Source organism: Giraffa tippelskirchi, chromosome 4 (genome assembly GCF_054371585.1).
Source record: "Giraffa tippelskirchi isolate mGirTip1 chromosome 4, T2T-mGirTip1v1.2.pri, whole genome shotgun sequence".
NCBI lineage: Eukaryota > Metazoa > Chordata > Mammalia > Artiodactyla > Giraffidae > Giraffa > Giraffa tippelskirchi.
Genome location: NC_137278.1, coordinates 65,281,047 through 65,297,671, shown reverse-complemented (window position 1 = coordinate 65,297,671; position 16,625 = coordinate 65,281,047). Strand labels below are relative to the sequence as shown.

Below are 16,625 nucleotides of genomic sequence, written 5' to 3'. Positions count from 1 at the left end.
TCTCTATAGATTTGTCGAAAGTTGTTTTTTTCATTTCCTCCTTCATTCAAGGAATGAGAAAAGTCAGGAAATCACAAAATTATAGTTAGAACAACTGCCTGGAATACCAATTTTTTTTACTGCTGGTTTTTTAGAACCCCTTTAAATCTACCAAGTCTCTCAAGCATTTTAATTAGAAGCTGTAATCACAGCAAAAGTGAGTTTCATTTGTGTCTCTTGAAAGTGCCTGAGCATGTAGGGGAAATACACTCACTCCTCTTTATTTTCCAGTCCCCGGGGTAGAACCTGTGCTAGTAGCAGCGGGGTGAGGCAACATGGCAGCTGTGACTATTGGCCTCATTCACTTCCTCTTCAGCAAGCACCTTGTTAGTTTACTCCGCCATGATGTTGGAACTGTGTAGAGTGATGGAAATGGCCTCTGCTGTCCTGAAAAAGACAGCTTAGTCAAATCCTCTTCTTCAAGCCCTGGGGACTTAGGGGTAGTGTAACCTGGAGAGTCTCTTTGTTGGAGACTAAGTGGAAATAAGGCCATTCAAGAATTTCTTGAATGCATGGATGAATGATAGTGTTCTACAATCTTAAAATGTTTTAAAGCCTCTAAGAGTCACCTATGCAGATGACACCACCCTTATGGCAGAAAGCAAAGAACTAAAGAGCCTCTTGATGAAAGTGAAAGAGGAGAATGAAAAAGCTGGCTTAAAACTCAACATTCAGAAGACTAAGATCATGGCATCTGGTCCCATCACTTCATGGCAAATAAATGGGGAGACAGTGGAAACAGTGTCAGACTTTATTTTTTTGGGCTCCAGAATCACTCCAGATGGTGATTGCAGCCATGAAATTAAAAGACGCTTGCTTCTTGGAAGAAAAGTTATGGCCAACCTAGACAGCATATTAAAAAACAGAGACATTACTTTGCCAACAAAGGTCCATCTAGTTAAAGCTATGGTTTTTCCAGTAGTCATGGATGTGAGAGTTGGACCATAAAGAAAGCTGAATGCTAAAGAATTGATGCCTTTGAACTGTGGTGTTGGAGAAGACTCTTGAGAGTCCCTTGGATTGCAAGGAGATCCAACCAGTCTATTCTAAAGGAAATCAGTCCTGAATATTCATTGGAAGGACTGATGCTGAAACTGAAACTCCAATACCTTGGGCACCTGATGTGAAGAACTGACTCATTTGAAAAGACCCTGATGCTGGGAAAGATTGAAGGCGGGAGGAGAAGGGGATGACAGAGGATGAGATTGGATGGCATCACTAACTCAATGGACATGAGTTTGAGTAAGCTCTGGGAGTTGGTGATGGACAGGGAGGCCTGGCGTGCTGCAGTCCACGGGGTTGCAAAGAGTCAGACACGACTGAGCAGCTGAACTGACTGAAGAGTCATCTACTGTGAAAAGGCTACCCTTTAACATGTGTTTTATTTTTACGTTACTCCCTACAACTATCCCCAGGGATGTTTTCCAGCAAGCACTAAGATGGCCAGCTCAGACTTGGGGCATCCAGGTGTTTCTCATCCCCGCCCATCCTCTTCCCTCTGCCCCTCCATCAGGTCCTGTGTTCACTCCCACCACAACTAAAGCCGCGAAGTCACCGGCAGCTTGTTTGTCTTCCTGGGAAACCCCACCCTCCCCCACCCAGACCAGGCCCGGCTCAGGCCCATGAGCTCCCTGACAGAGTTCGGAAGAGGAGCACCGTTCCTGATGGAGGCCCTGCCTGGAGAGGCCCGCTGCTCCACTGCAGGGTGCTAGCTGGTGGGCCAGGTGGGAAAGGAGAACAGTGCCCTGAGGGGTTCTTCAGGGGAAAGGCTTGAGGAAGAGGCGGCCACAGTCTCCCAGGATGAATGCCAGATACCTCGTTCCTGCTAGGGGGGAACAACAGGCCCCCAGGATGTGCACTGAGATGGTGCATTAGGGTTGCTGCAGCCCAAGGTCGGATTGGACCCATCTTTCAGGGTCCTTCCTCTTGAAAGGTGATAGACTTTCAGCCTGCCTGTGTGCATTTCACTCCCAGGTTCTGAACTCAGGCAGCATCAGTCATGCACAGCCTTTGGGTCAGAGCCTGGCCCCCAACACCTGGCCTGGCGCCCGGGGGGAGTGCCCTGTACTGTGACTGGGCGTCAGGGTTGGGGGAGGGGAGGGCAGGTGAGGCTGATTGAGATTTGCTTGATGGGCGGTGTGATCCAGACTCCTTTCTGATTGGAGTGTCCTTGCTGGCATTAGGAGCACCCAGGTTTTTCTCATCCCAACACCTCTGCCTCCGCAGCTCTCTCAAGATCCCGTGAGACCATGAGATGGGGCTGGGTGATTCTGGGAAGGGTGGTGGTTGCAGAAGCGTCTTGCTTGATTCTTCTGAGACGCCCCTGATGGTTAGCACTCGCAGCCCACCCTCTTCCTGCCCCTCCGTCTAGACCTGTACTCACTCCCCATACCACAGCCGAAGCCACAAAGCTCATCCTCAGAGCAGCTCCAACTCTACCCTCTTTGCGTAACAAGAAAAAACAAAAACAAAAGCTCATCGAGCATCCAGCCTCGTCGTCGGGAGAGGGCAAATGGAGCGTTGGAAGGCAGCTCAGGAGGCAGTCAGGGGACCAAGACCTGTGGATGGGGGCGTTGGAAGTTCCTGAGAAGACCAGCTGCACCCGCGCACCAGGGTCCAAGGGCCTGGAAGGGCCAACGGTGAGGAAGGGGAGCCAGCACTCGGGGTCCTGTGCAAAAGTTGCTGCTAGGTTTGCAGGGAGACCCACGAGATGAGCACAGTGGGGTGAGAGATCCCAGACCAGGCTATAGGGCTTGGTGGCTGCAGAAGTGGGGGTGAGGGTGTGCTACACATGGAGCAAAGAAAGAATCAGAAAGTAGATGGTTTCTGAAAGGAGCACCACATGTATGTTGGTTGTATCTTTCCCTTGCCAGTTTCACAAATAATGATGATAATGAAACTTGTATTGCGTGGTTACTCTGTGCTAAAAGCTCTATATTCATTATAGCATCTGTTTTCATATATTATCTCCATTTTATAGATGAGGAACCTGAGGACAAAAGAGATCAAGTAGCATGTCCAAGGAACTAGAAGTAGTGAGGGGCAGCCAATGTGCAAATCAAGGTGTCAATTTCAGAGCATATATTCTTATAAAAGTCAAGCTGAAAAGTGAACAGGGAAAAGAAAATCTACTTCTGTTAGTTGTGTAGACAGATGTTGAAACTGAAAAGAAAAATAATTCTACTTTTGCTTATTGTGTAAACAGTCATCTGCTTGTTTTTTTTTATAGGTCTCTTTTTTTTAAAATTACCAACACATATTTTTAGAAAGGCACAACTTCTTTGCACAACGAATTTGAAACATTAGACTGATTTCTCATCCAGGCATAGTAATGATTACATTTCTCCTTCTTGACTACTACAGAGTCCTTGAAATTCCAGTTGGCATTTGACAAAGTTTTATTTTGATTGGACTACAGATGTAAGAAAAATTCTATACAAACCACAGGCAGAGTAATTTGAGGTTCTGTTGGTGTCATGGTGATTTATGTAAAATAGAGATTTTCATTTAAAACACATAATCTATGGCAGCAGATACAGAAACAGCACTTGACTCTGATACCCCCTCCATGCTTTGAAATCCTAATGAGGATAGTATCCAGAGCTTCTGCAAGCAGATTTAATTAATTCTGCGAAGTGCACTTTCTCCTGGCAACAGCATTTTTTTTTTCAATTTAAAGTCAAAAGAACTTGAAAGCTGAGTAATATTTTCAAAACCAGTAAGTAAATATCATAACATAAGGCAATTATAGAATATAGGAGGTTTTCTAATCATACAGTTATAACAGTTGTCTGAATTGCAAGCTTACCAAGTGGGTAAAATCTGATGAAATGATAGCTACACTGTGCTAAGCCTCTCTTCACCAAAGTTAAACATTTCTATTAGACCAATCAGCTAAATAATTTTGGGGGGTCTGGGGATTATTTTGTTAGATTAAAATGTGGATAAAAGATAATCAATTTTTTTTTTTAGCTTTGTTCAACAGGATGATGTGAAAGAGGCCTTTTTCTTTTTCAGCCTTGCCTTACATCCAGATAAAACTCTTGTTGCAACTGGCCAAGTTGGGAAGGAGCCATATATATGTATATGGGATTCCTATAATGTCCAAACTGTGTCTATTCTTAAAGATGTCCACACACATGGAGTCGCCTGCCTGACTTTCGACTCGGATGGACAGGTATGTATCTTTTTCCATTTTCTTTTTCCTTAATGACCTTGCACAAGTCACCTAGAATTATGATGAACATAGCATTTAGGCTCTGAAAGTCTAGCAACCCTCCATAACTTCCCTTGTCAGCCTCCTAGAATCCTCACCTGTTTGGCCCTTTTCTATGCTCACGCCACTGACACCCACCTCTGGATAGGATCTGGTTTTGGTTCCCCCAGTCTCACCATTTGGTTAAAAAGCCTCCAGAAAGTGAACTCATGTTGATTGGGTTCATAGAAACTCAATGATTGTACTTTGTCTTCCATTGTAAACTTCCTGTTTGGAACGAGGGTTGGACCAAACCTTTTTCACAGACCTCCAGCCCTGAGCATCTCCTCGGTTCCCCTTGTTTCAGAAAATAGCATCACCTCCTAATAATTCACTGACAAGACTCTCTTTGACTCTTTAACCTTGAGGTGACTTCTAACTCCGTTTCCCTATCCACTGCCTCTGATTCAAGCAGTCACTGATCATGTGTATTTATTAGTGTCTTTACAGTGACTCTGACATTAATTCTCTTCTTCCCATTCTCCCTGCCACCGGTAATCTCTTAACTAGTCTCCTCCACACAGTCAATTTCTTGCTAATGCATTTCACCAACTGAAAAAGTGTCAGAATATTATTTAAAATCAAGAAAAGTTTGGAGTACCCCCTGACTGAAGTCCATACCTTGTGGCTGGGCATTCTCTGCTAACCAGCTTTTCTGGCCTTGTCTTCACTGTTTCCCTGCAGTCAAGTTGGACACGTCAGTGAGATTCCTCTATGAGACCAGACATTGGGCCCCTCCAGACCCTTTCTCATGCTGCCTTCTCCACCTTCAGTGCCCTGCTCACACTCCTTGCCCTTTACAGTGACTCATTCTTCCAGGACCCTTCATAGGTCTGCATGAAGCCTTCCCAGTCTCCCCTTCCACCAAAGTGACCCTCTTTCCTTGGACTTCAGCAACACTGGATAGAAAAGATTTGTTCATGTATTAATAGATAAAAATTATATCTCAATTTAAAAAATATGTTACAGAGAAGGGACTGGAAATACAGAGACCTCATTCCTGGCTCTCCCTGCATTTACCTCCTCACTAAAGCCATGCCTTTTCTTCTAGCCTTCTCCATGTTCCTAAGACACCTTTCCTCTGTCCCTTCCACCCTTTGTATTTATGCCAGTTAATTCCTTCAATCTTTTTTTGGGTAAATTTCAGAGGTACTTCTCTTAAGTTCATATTGGGTTTCCCAGGTGGCATGGTGGTAAAGAATCCGCCTGCAATGCAGGAGATGCAAGAGACGTGGGTTTGATCCCTGGGTCAGGAAGATCCCCTGGAGAAGGAAAGGGCAACCCCCTCCAGTATTCTTGCCTGGAAAATGCCATGGACAGAGGAGCCTGGTGGGCTACAGTCTGTGGGGTTGCAAAGAGTTAGACACGACTGAGCACCCATAATGTAGAAAGACCTGTGCAATTACTCATAGAAAATTGACCAAACTGAGAGTTTTCAGGTAGTTCAGTAGATTATAGGACTTGACCTGGTTTGGGTCATTTTGTAAACTTTGTGTTTCTCGCTATTTTGAAAGAGTAGTGATCATTCCGTTCAGTTCAGTACACATGTAGACCCCTTGGTGTATGTTTTTGATTTAAGTACTCTGTAATCTCATAATTGAATCAAGATAATGCGTAAGTTCCATTATATCCAGGTCTTAAGAGAAATAGCTAGATAGTGACATTTATTCAGATTTGCAGTTACTGACTTCCTGATTAGGTTGAATGTGTCAGAATGCATATGCAAGTGGAGATGAATGCTTAGATGTGAACTCACATGCACATTCTCTAATCTGATTTTGTTTTTCTAACAAACACTCTTTATCAAAATTTGTTCTGAAGCACACAGGGAAAACGTAATGCAGCCGAGGGAGATCCAGCTGTAACTTTTAGTTTTTTGTTCATGTTATTTTGTGTTAGAATCCTTGTTATTTTTTTAGGTTCCATTTTGAGGGTACAGGTAGGGGTGGACTGCATGGTACTTTCATAATTGTCTGGTGAGAAAAATGCCCTCCTATTTGTTTGCTGTGATGGATTTCATGGCTTGTTGATGCCTATGACTTCAGATCTACCTTTTTCCTTGGACAGAGTTCACTAAAACTGAGTGATGTTTAGAAAGTGACAAATGGCCTGTCACCTCACGAGCAACAAAAGGCAATAGAAATGCTTTTCGAGTAGCAATAGGGCCTGTCACTGCAAATGAACAGAATAGATTTCTTTTGGCTTTTTCTTAATCTATTTCACATTTCTTATGTGGGTTTTACGTTAGGGCCCATATTTATGTTAACTACTTTTCTATTTAAGTAAAGAGAAAAGAAAAAATAAGCCGAATGGAATCCACCCACTCCAAATTTTCATGTATAGATAAAAATGCAACCATGTGCTAGAATCATTTCTATTGCTGAACTCTCAATTGAAAATTACAGCAAAGACCTGCTTTCATTAAGAATCTGTTTTAGACCCTCCAGCTGTATATTTTTTTAATCCTAAATATTCCTGCACCCCACTCCGGTACTCTTGCCTGGAAAATCCCTGGACGGAGGAGCCTGGTAGGCTACAGTCCATGGGGTCGCTAAGAGTCGGACACGACTGAGCGACTTCGCTTTCACTTTTCCCTTTCATGCACTGGAGAAGGAAATGGCAACCCACTCCAGTATTCTTGCCTGGAGAATCCTAGGGACAGTGGAGTCTGGTGGACTGCCGTCTATAGGGTCGCACAGAGTCGGACACGACTGAAGCGACTTAGCAGCAGCAGCAGCAAATATTCCTAATGGAAGTAACCTTTAGTGAAGAAACCTGAATCATTTCTGCATAACAACACATGTATACATTTAGCCATATATTGGTGTCTGTCATTGCTTGAATATGCACATACACACATACTCAGTGAAATATGTAAGCTCACATAGTCTTATATTTGGGTAGTGATGTCTTAAAAACCCTTTGATTTACATTATTTCACAGTCCATACAACACTACTTTGTAGACAGAAAAAAAATACTTTGCACTCATTTTACAGTTGAAAAAACAGAAATTTAAGGAGTTTAGATAACTTTCTAACGTCTGTGTCTAGCTAATCACAAAGTCAAAAGAGAAGCCAAATCTGCTTACTCCCAGCCCAGACCTCTCTCTGTTACATAGTGCTGTTTTTCTTTCGAGTGCTATTCTACTAGAAGCTCCGGTTTTGGTGTCCCTAATACGTGGTTCGACGCTATTGATTTTGTATATACACAGGTTTTGGATTTCTTTTCCCTTCCAGGACAAGTTTCTGATCTGAATCCAAAGAATTTAGTTTTGGAGATGAAGTATCAGGTTACTTTTATTAAACTTATGTATCCTTCTCTAGTCACTTCAAATGTTTCTGAAATTATGCAACTTAAGAATGAAGATAATATTAATGGGATTTACTCTCCATGTGTTTGTCAAACCCATTCATTTTAACTGTTTGGTGAGGCTTTCGACTAAAGAATCCTAGACTCTCTTAAAACCGTATTAGACTCTTAAAACCAATTAAAAAAATTTAAGCCCTTCCTTCTAGTTCTGTTCCTATGATTTCCACTGATGAATCAGAGACTTCATGAGATTTTGCATGTTTGTTATGTTTATTATTATGTTAAATTAGTTGCAGGTTTTAGGTCACTGAAATTTTATTATATGCTAATAGAAAAGTATCTACTTTGATATCTTTAGTTTTGAGAAATAATTTTTTTTTACATAAGAAATTCAATACCTGGCCCACAGTAGGCAATATTAAGAACTATTTATTGAAAGACAGCATAGATAATAGGAAATCTTCCCATCATTTTCTGGAGTTAAATTTTTGTTCTTTTTCTCAGCGTTTAGCCTCTGTGGGATTGGATGCCAAAAACACAGTCTGCATTTGGGACTGGAGAAAGGGAAAACTTCTGGCCTCAGCCACCGGCCACTCTGACCGGGTAAGAAGACCTTGCTGGATCAAGCCATGCAGGTTTCATTACTGTGGGGGAACTGTGAAGTAGCTCTCAAAGTTGTAATAGTTTTTAAAGTAAATTTGCCACATGTAGATTTTCCTTCCATATTCAACTTAAAAACTTACTGTTTAAGAAAATTAATTTATGATTAGTAGCTAGATTGGCATGATCTCTTCTGGTGATCAGATACTTTAAATTGTTACTGCTGTTCTTTGGTAAAATAAATTTTTGATTCTAACATTTAGCTTTGTAAAATAAAAATAGAATTGAACTTGAAACTAGATGTACCATTTTGATGTATTCATATAGAAATGGAAATAGTTGTTAGAAAGTAATATTCACAAAGATATGTTTACCAGTATATACATTTGAATTTCGAGTGAATGTGGTGACAACTGTGTGATTCTGTTATATTTGAGAACCTGGAATTTAATTGTGGTCTCCTTACCATTCATGTTGAAGTCATTGTGATCACAGATGATAATTGCATGTAATCATAGCTGGAAAGATGTGATAGGAAGCAGGAATGTACATTAACTAGTTGGAAATCTATTTCTACAGTTGTCTGGAATAATTAAAATAATTTCACTACTTTATCATCTTGATTTTCTAATTTTAGAAAATGAATCTGTATGACTGTCTTACGTTGATTCCTAGTTCTATATTTCTGCAAAATACGCATGCATGCTAAATCACTTCAGTGTGTCCAACTCTTTGCAATTCTATGGACCATAGCCCACCAGGCTCCTCTGTCCATGGGATTCTCCAGACAAGAATACTGAAGTGGGTTGCCATGACCTCCTCCAGAGAGATCTTCCCAACCCAGGGGTTGAACCCACATCTCTTACATCTACCTGCATTGGCAGGTGCGTTCTTTACCACTAGGACCTGCGAAGCCCCTGCAAAATATAATTCTATGCAAAATGAGGCCCTAATTAAATAATAAATTCACTGCCTCTTGCTTGGTGTGAACGCTAAAAGATTTCTTTATATGAATGGTATACTCCTCTAGGGAGATTGTCCTTTTAAGGGCACCTCAAAATTATTAGCTTCCTGATAGCTCAGATGGTAAAGAATCTGCTTGCAATGCAGGAGACCCGGGTTCGATCCCTGGTTTGGGAAGATCCCCTGGAGAGAAAGGAATGGCAACTCACTCCAGTATTCTTGCCTGGAGAATCCCATGGAAAGAGGAGCCTGATGGGCTACAGTCCTTTAGTTGCAAAGAGTTGGACACGACTGAAGTGACTTAGTACACAGAATGCACACATTAAATGGACAGAAGTGGTGACTCAGCTGGTAAAGAATCAGCCTGCAATGCAGAACCAGGTGTGATCCCTGGATTGGGAAGATCCCCTGGAGAAGGAAATGGCAACCCACTCCAGTATTCTTGCCTGGAGAATCTCATGGACAGAGGAGCCTGGTGGGCTAGAGTCCACAGGGTTGCAAAGAGTCAGACACGACTGAGTGACTAACACACACATGTTAAAAATTCCTTTTGCTCTCAGTGCAGTCCCTCATTCCTGTCAGACTCTTTGCAACCCCCGGGACTGCAGCATGCCAGACTTCCTTGTCATCACCAGGGAAGTTTGAGCTTGCTCAAACTCATGTCCATCGAGTCGGTACTGCCATCCAACTATCTCATCCTCTGTCATCCCCTTCTCCTGCTTTCAATCTTTCCCAGCATCAGGGTCTTTTCTAATGAGTCAGCTCTTCACATCAGGTAGCCAAAGTATTGGATCTTCAGCTTCAGCTTCGGTCCTTCCAGTGAATATTCAGGACTGATTTCCTTTAGGATTGACTGATTTGATCTCCTTGCAGTCCAAGGGATTCTCAAGAGTCTTCTCCAACACCACAGTTCAAAAGCATCAATTCTTCAGCGCTCAGCTTTCTTTATGGTCCAACTCTCACATCCACACATGACTACTGGAAAAACCATAGCTTTGACTAGATGGATTTCTGTCGGCCAAGTAACGTCTCTGCTTTTTAATATGCTGTCTAGGTTGGCCATAGCTTTTCTTCCAAGGAGCAAGCGTCTTTTAATTTCATGGTTGTATTCACCACCTGCAGTGATTTTAGAACCCAAGAAAATAAAGTCTTTCACCATTTCCATTGTTTCCCATGTTTTTTGCCATCAAGTGATGGGACCAGATGCCATGATCTTCATTTTTTGAATGTTTTCATTCAAAAATGAGTTTTAAGCCAGCTTTTTCACTCTCTTCTTTCACTTTCATCAAAAGGCTCTTTAGTTTCTCTTTGTTTTCTGCCATAAGGGTGGTGTTATCTGCATATCTGAGGTTATTGATATTTCTCCCTGCAATCTTGATTCCAGCTTGTGCTTCATCCATCCTGACATATCACATGATGTATTCTGCATATAAGTTAAATAAGCAGTGTGACAGTATACAGCCCTGATGTACTACTTTCCCAATTTTGAACCAGTCTGTTGTTCCATATCTGGTTGTAACTGTTTCTTCTTGACCTGCATACAGGTTTCTCAGGAGGCAGGTAAGGTGGTCTGATATTCCCATCTCTTTAAGAATTTTCCATAGTTTGTTGTGATCCACACAGTCAAAGGCTTTAGTGTAGTCAATGAAGCAGAAGTAGATGTTTTTCTGGAATTCTCTAGCTTTTTCTATGATCCAGTGTATGTTAGCAATTTGATCTCTGGTTCCAGTCCCTTTTCTAAATATAGCTTGAACATCTGGAAGTTCTCGGTTCACGTACTGTTGAAGCCTAGCTTGGAGAATTTTGAGCATTACTTTGCTAGTGTGTGAGATGAGTGCAACTGTGCAGTAGTTTGAACATTCTTTGGAATGGCCTTTCTTTCAGATTGGAATGAAAACTGACCTTTTCCAGTCCCGTGGCCACTGCTGAGTTTTCCAAATTTGCTGGCATATTGAGAGCAGCACTTTAACAACATCATCTTTTAGGATTTGAAATAGCTCAGCTTGAATTCCGTCACCTCCACTAGCTTTGTTCGTAGTAATGCTTCCTAAGGCCCTCCATGATGTCTGGCTATAGGCAAGTGATCACACCATTGTGTTAATCTGGGTCATGAAGATCTTTTTTGTATAGTTCTTCTGTGTGTTCTTGCCACCTCTTCTTAATATCTTCTGCTTCTGTTAGGTCCATACCATTTCTGTCCTTTATCGAGCCCATCTTTGCATGAAATGTTCCCTTGGTATCTCTAATTTTCTTGAAGAGATCTCTAGTCTTTCCCAATCTGTTGTTTTCCTCTAGTTCTTTGCATTGATCATTTAGGAAGGCTGTATTATCTCTTCTTGTATTCTTTGGAACTCTGCATTCAGATGGGTATATCTTTCCTTTTCTCCTTTGCCTTCTCTCCTTTTCTCAACTCTTTGTAAGGCTTCCTCAGACAACTATTCTGCCTTTTTGCATTTCTTTTTCTTGGGGATGGTCTTGATCACCACCTCCTGTACAATGTCACGACCCTCTGTCCATAGCTCATCAGGCACTCTGTCTATCAGATCTAATCCCTTGAATCTATTTGTCACTTCCACTGTATAATCATAAGGGATTTGATTTAGATCATACCTGAAAGGTCTAGTGGTTTTCCCTACTTTCTTCAGTTTAAGTCTGAATTTGGCACTAAGGAGTTCATGATCTGAGCCACTGTCAGCTCCCGGTCTTGTTTTTGCTGACTGTATAGAGCGTCTCCATCTTCAGCTGCAAAGAGTATAATCAGTCTGATTTCAGTATTGACCATCTGGTGATGTTCATGTGTACAGTCGTCTCTTGTGTTGTTGGAGGAGGGTGTTTGCTATGACCAGCGTGTTCTGTTAGGAAAACTCTGTTAGCCTTTGCCCTGCTTCATTGTGTGCTCCAAGGCCAAACTTGCCTGTTACTCCAGGTATCTCTTAACTTCCTACTTTTGCATTCCAGTTACCTATGATGAGGGATTCCATCGTGGCTCAGACAGTAAAGCGTCTGCTTACAATGCGGGAGACCCGGGTTCAATCCCTGGGTCAGGAAGATCCCCTGGAGAAGGAAATGGCAACCCACTCCAGTACTCCTGCCTGGAAAATCCCATGGACAGAGGAGCCTGGTAGGCTACAGTCCATAGGGTCGCAAAGAGTCAGACACGACTGAGTGACTTGTCAATGTCAATGTCAATACCTATGATGAAAAGAACATTTTTTTTTGGCGTTAGTCCTAGAAGGTCTTGTAGGTTTTCATAGAACCATTCAACTTCAGCTTCTTTGGCATTAGTCACTGGGGCATAGTCTTGGGTTACTGTGATATTGAATCGTTTGTCTTGAAAGAGCACAGAGATCATTTTGAGATTGCACCCAAGTACTGCATTTTGGACTCTCTTGTTGACTGTGAGGCTACTCAATTTCTTCTAAGATATTCTTGCCCACAGTAGTAGATATAATGGTCATCTGAATTAAATTTGCCCATTCTGGTCCATTTTAGTTCACTGATTCCTAAAATGTTGACGTTACTCTTGCCATCTCCTGTTTGACCACTTCCAATGTACCTTGATTCATGGACCTAACATTCCAGGTTCCTATGCAATATTGTTCTTTACAGCATCAGACTTTATTTCCACAACTGGGCATTGTTTTCACCTTGGCTCAGCATCTTCATTCTTTCTGGATCTATTTCTCCGCTCTTCTCCGGAAGCATATTGGGCACCTACTAACCTGGGAAGTTCATATTTCAGTGTCATATCTCTTTGCCTTTTCATACTGTTCACGGGGTTCTGAAGGCAAGAATATTGAAGTGGTTTGCCATTCCCTTCTCCAGTGGACCATGTTTTGTCAGAACTCTCCACCATCACCCATCCATCTTGAGTCTTTTTGTTCTAATTCTGTGAAAAATGCCATTGGTAATTTAATAGAAACTGCATTGTATCTGTAGATTACCGTGGGTAGTATAGTCATTTTAACAATATTGATTATTCTAATACAAGAACGTGCTATATCTTTCCATCTGTCTATATCAACTTTGATTTCTTTCATCAGCATCTTACAGTTTTTTGAGTACAGGTCTTTTGCCTCCTAAAAGAGATCAATCCTGGGTGTTCATTGGAAGGTCTGATGTTGAAGCTGAAACTCCAATACTTTGGGCACCTCATGCGAAGGGTTGACTCATTGGAAAAGACCCTAATGCTGGGTAGGATTGGGGGCGGGAGGAGAAGGGGATGACAGAGGATGAGATGGTTGGATGGCATCACCGACTCGATGGACATGGGTTTGGGTAGACTCTGGGAGTTGGTGATGGACAGAAAGGCCTGGCGTGCTGCAATTCATGGGGTCGCAAAGAGTCAGACACGACTGAGCGACTGAACTGAACTTTTGCCTCCTTAGTGCTAGTTACTTAGCCATGTCTGACTCTTTGCAACCCTGCAGGCTGTAGCCCACCAGCCCCTCTGTCCATGGGATTCTCCAGGCAAGAATACTGGAGTGGATTGCCATTAGCTAGGTTTATTGCTAGGTATTTTGTTCTTTTTGATGGGATGGTAAATAGGATTGTTTCCTTAATTTCTCCTTCTGATCTTTCATTGTTAGTGTATAGGAATGGAAAATATTTCTATATATTAATTTTGTATCCTGCAACTTTACTGAATTTATTGATGAGGTCTAGTAGTGGTAGCATCTTTAGAGTTTTCTATATACAGTATCATGTCACCTGCAAACAGTGGTGGTTTTACTTTTTGTTTTCCAATTTGGATTCCTTTTATTTATTTTTCTTCTTTGAGTGCCATGGTGAGGACTTCCAAAACTATGTTGAATCAAACTAGCAAGAGTGGATATTCTTGTCTTGTTCCTGATGTTAGAGGAAATGTGTTCAGTTTTAAACCATTGAGAATGATGTTAGCAATGAGTTTGTCATATATGGTCTTTTATTATGTTGAAGTAGATTCCCTCATGTGCTTACTTTCTGGAGAGCTTATTTTTTTTTTTATCATAAATGGGTGTTGAATTTTGTCAAAATTTTTTTTCTTCATCTATTGAGATGATTGTATAGTTTCTAATCTTCAGTTTGTTAATGTGGTATATCACACTGATTTGTGGATGTTGAAGAATCCTAGCATACTGGGATAAATCCCACTTGATCATGGTGTGCATGATCCTTTTAATGTTGTTGGATTGAATTTGCTAGTATTTTGTTGAGTATTTTTGCATCTGTGTTCTTCAGTGATTTGTTGTTGTTCAGTAAGTCAGTTATGTCTGACTATTTGTGACCCCATGGATTGCAGCACTCCAGGCTTCCTTGTCCTTCACTATCACCCAGAGTTTGCTCAAACACATGTCCATTGAGTCTATGATGCCATCCAGCCATCTCATCCTCTGTTGCTCCCCTCTTTTGCCTTCAATCTTTCCCAGCATCAGGGTCTTTTCCAACGAGTTGGCTCTTCACATCAGGTGGCCAAAGTATTGGAGCTTCAGCATCAGTCCTTCCAATGAATATTCAGGGTTGATTTCCTTTAGGATTGATTGGTTTGATCTCTTTGCTGTCCAAGGAACTCTCAAGAGTTTTCTCAGGCACATTTTGAAAACATCAATTCTTTAGTGCTCAGCCTTCTTTATGGTCCAGTTCTCACATCCATACCTGACTACTGGAAAAACCATAGTTTTGACTATATAGACCTTTGTCGGCAAAGTAATGTCTCTGCTTTTTAATATGCTGTCAAGGTCTGTCATAGCTTTCTTTCCAAGAAGCAAGCGTTTTTTCATTTCATGGCTGTGGTCATCATTCACGGTGATTTTTGGAGCCCAAGAAAATAAAATCTGTCACTGCTTCCACTTTCCCCCCTTCCATTTGCCATGAAGTGATGGGACCAGATGCCCTGGTCTTCATATTTTGAATGTTGAGTTTTAAGCCAGCCTTTTCATTCTCCTTTTTCACCCTCATCAAGTGTCTGTTTAGTTCCTCTTCGCTTTCTGCCATTAGAGTGGTATCATCTGCATATGTAAAGTTGTTGATATCTCTCCCTACAATCTTGATTCCAGCTTGTGATTCATCCAGCCTAGCATTTCACATGATGTACTCTGCATACAAGTTAAATAAGCCCAATGACAATATACACCCTTGTTGTACTCCTTTCCCAATTTTGACCAATGTGTCAAATATCTGATTCTAACTGTTGCTCCTTGACCTGCATGCAGGTTTCTCAGGAGACAGTTAAGGTGGTCCGGTAGTCCTGTCTCTTTAAGAACTTTCCACAGTTTATTGTGATCCACACAGCCAAAGGCTTTAGCATAGTCAGTGAAGTAAAAGTAGGTGTTTTTCTGGAATTCATCAGTGATACTGGCCTGTAATTTTCTTTTTGTGTGATATCTTTATCTGGTTTTTGTATCAAAGTGATTCTGGCCTCATAGAACGAGTTTGGGAGTATTTCTTCCTCTGCAGGTTTTTGGAAAAATTTCTGAAGGATAGGTGATAGTTCTTTAAATGTTTGTTGGAATTCACCTGTGAAGTCATGTGTTCCTGGACTTTTGTTTATTGTTGTTTTTTAATCTCTAAATCATGTCCAACTCTTTGCAACCCAGTGGACTGCAGCATGCCAGCCTTTCCTGTCCTTCACTATCTCTTGCAATTTGCTCAAACTCATGTCTATTGAGTTGGTAATGCTATCCAACCATCTAATCCTCTGTCTGCCTCTTTGTTTATTGGAAGTTCTTAAATCACAGTTTCAATTTCAGTACTTATAATTGATCTGTTCATATTTTTTATTTCTTCCTGGTTCAATCTTGGAAGGCTTACTTTTCTAAGAATTTTTCCATTTCTTCTAGATTGTCCATATTATCAGCATATATTTGCTTATAGTAGTTTCTTATGATCCCTTCTGTCTCTATGGTGTCAGTTGTAACTTCTCCTTTTTCATTTTTAATTTTATTGATTTGAGCCCTCTCCGTTTTTTCCTTGATGAGCTTGGCTAGTCTATGGCCATATCATCTTGAACCTGCCTGATCTCACCTGGTCTTGGAAGCTAAGCTGGGTTGGGACTGGTTTAGTACTTGGATGGGAGTCCGGCTAAAGGATTATGAATTTTGTTTATGTTTCCAAAGAAGCAGCTTTTAGTTTCATTGATCTTTTATATTGTTTCCTTTGTATTTCAATTATTTGCTCTGATCTTTATGATTACTTTTCTTCTACTAACTTTGGGTTTGTTTGTGCTTCTTTATCTATTTGCTTTCACTGTAAGATTAAGTTGTTTATTTGAAATTTTTCTTGTTTCCTGAGGTAAGATTGTTGTTGCTATTGTTTAGTCACTAAGTCATGTCTGACTCTCTTTTGTGACCCCATGGACTGTAACAGCCCATCAGGCTCCTCTGTCCATGGGATTTCCCAGACAAGAATAATGGAATGGGTTGCTATGTCCTTCTCCAGGGGATATTTCTGACCCAGGAATCGAACTCCTGTCTTCTGCA

At 41.4% G+C, this 16,625-nt stretch overlaps 1 protein-coding gene across 1 annotated transcript in view; it reads left to right on the top strand.

Moving 5' to 3' along the window:
- EML6 (EMAP like 6) overlaps positions 1-16,625 on the top strand; it is a 295,589-nt gene that overhangs the window by 99,620 nt on the left and 179,344 nt on the right. Inside the window, exons 3-4 of the mRNA XM_081589485.1 lie at positions 4,057-4,216; positions 8,110-8,208. Of these exons, the coding sequence (XP_081445611.1) occupies positions 4,057-4,216; positions 8,110-8,208 (259 nt within the window). The remainder of the gene's footprint in view (positions 1-4,056; positions 4,217-8,109; positions 8,209-16,625) is intronic.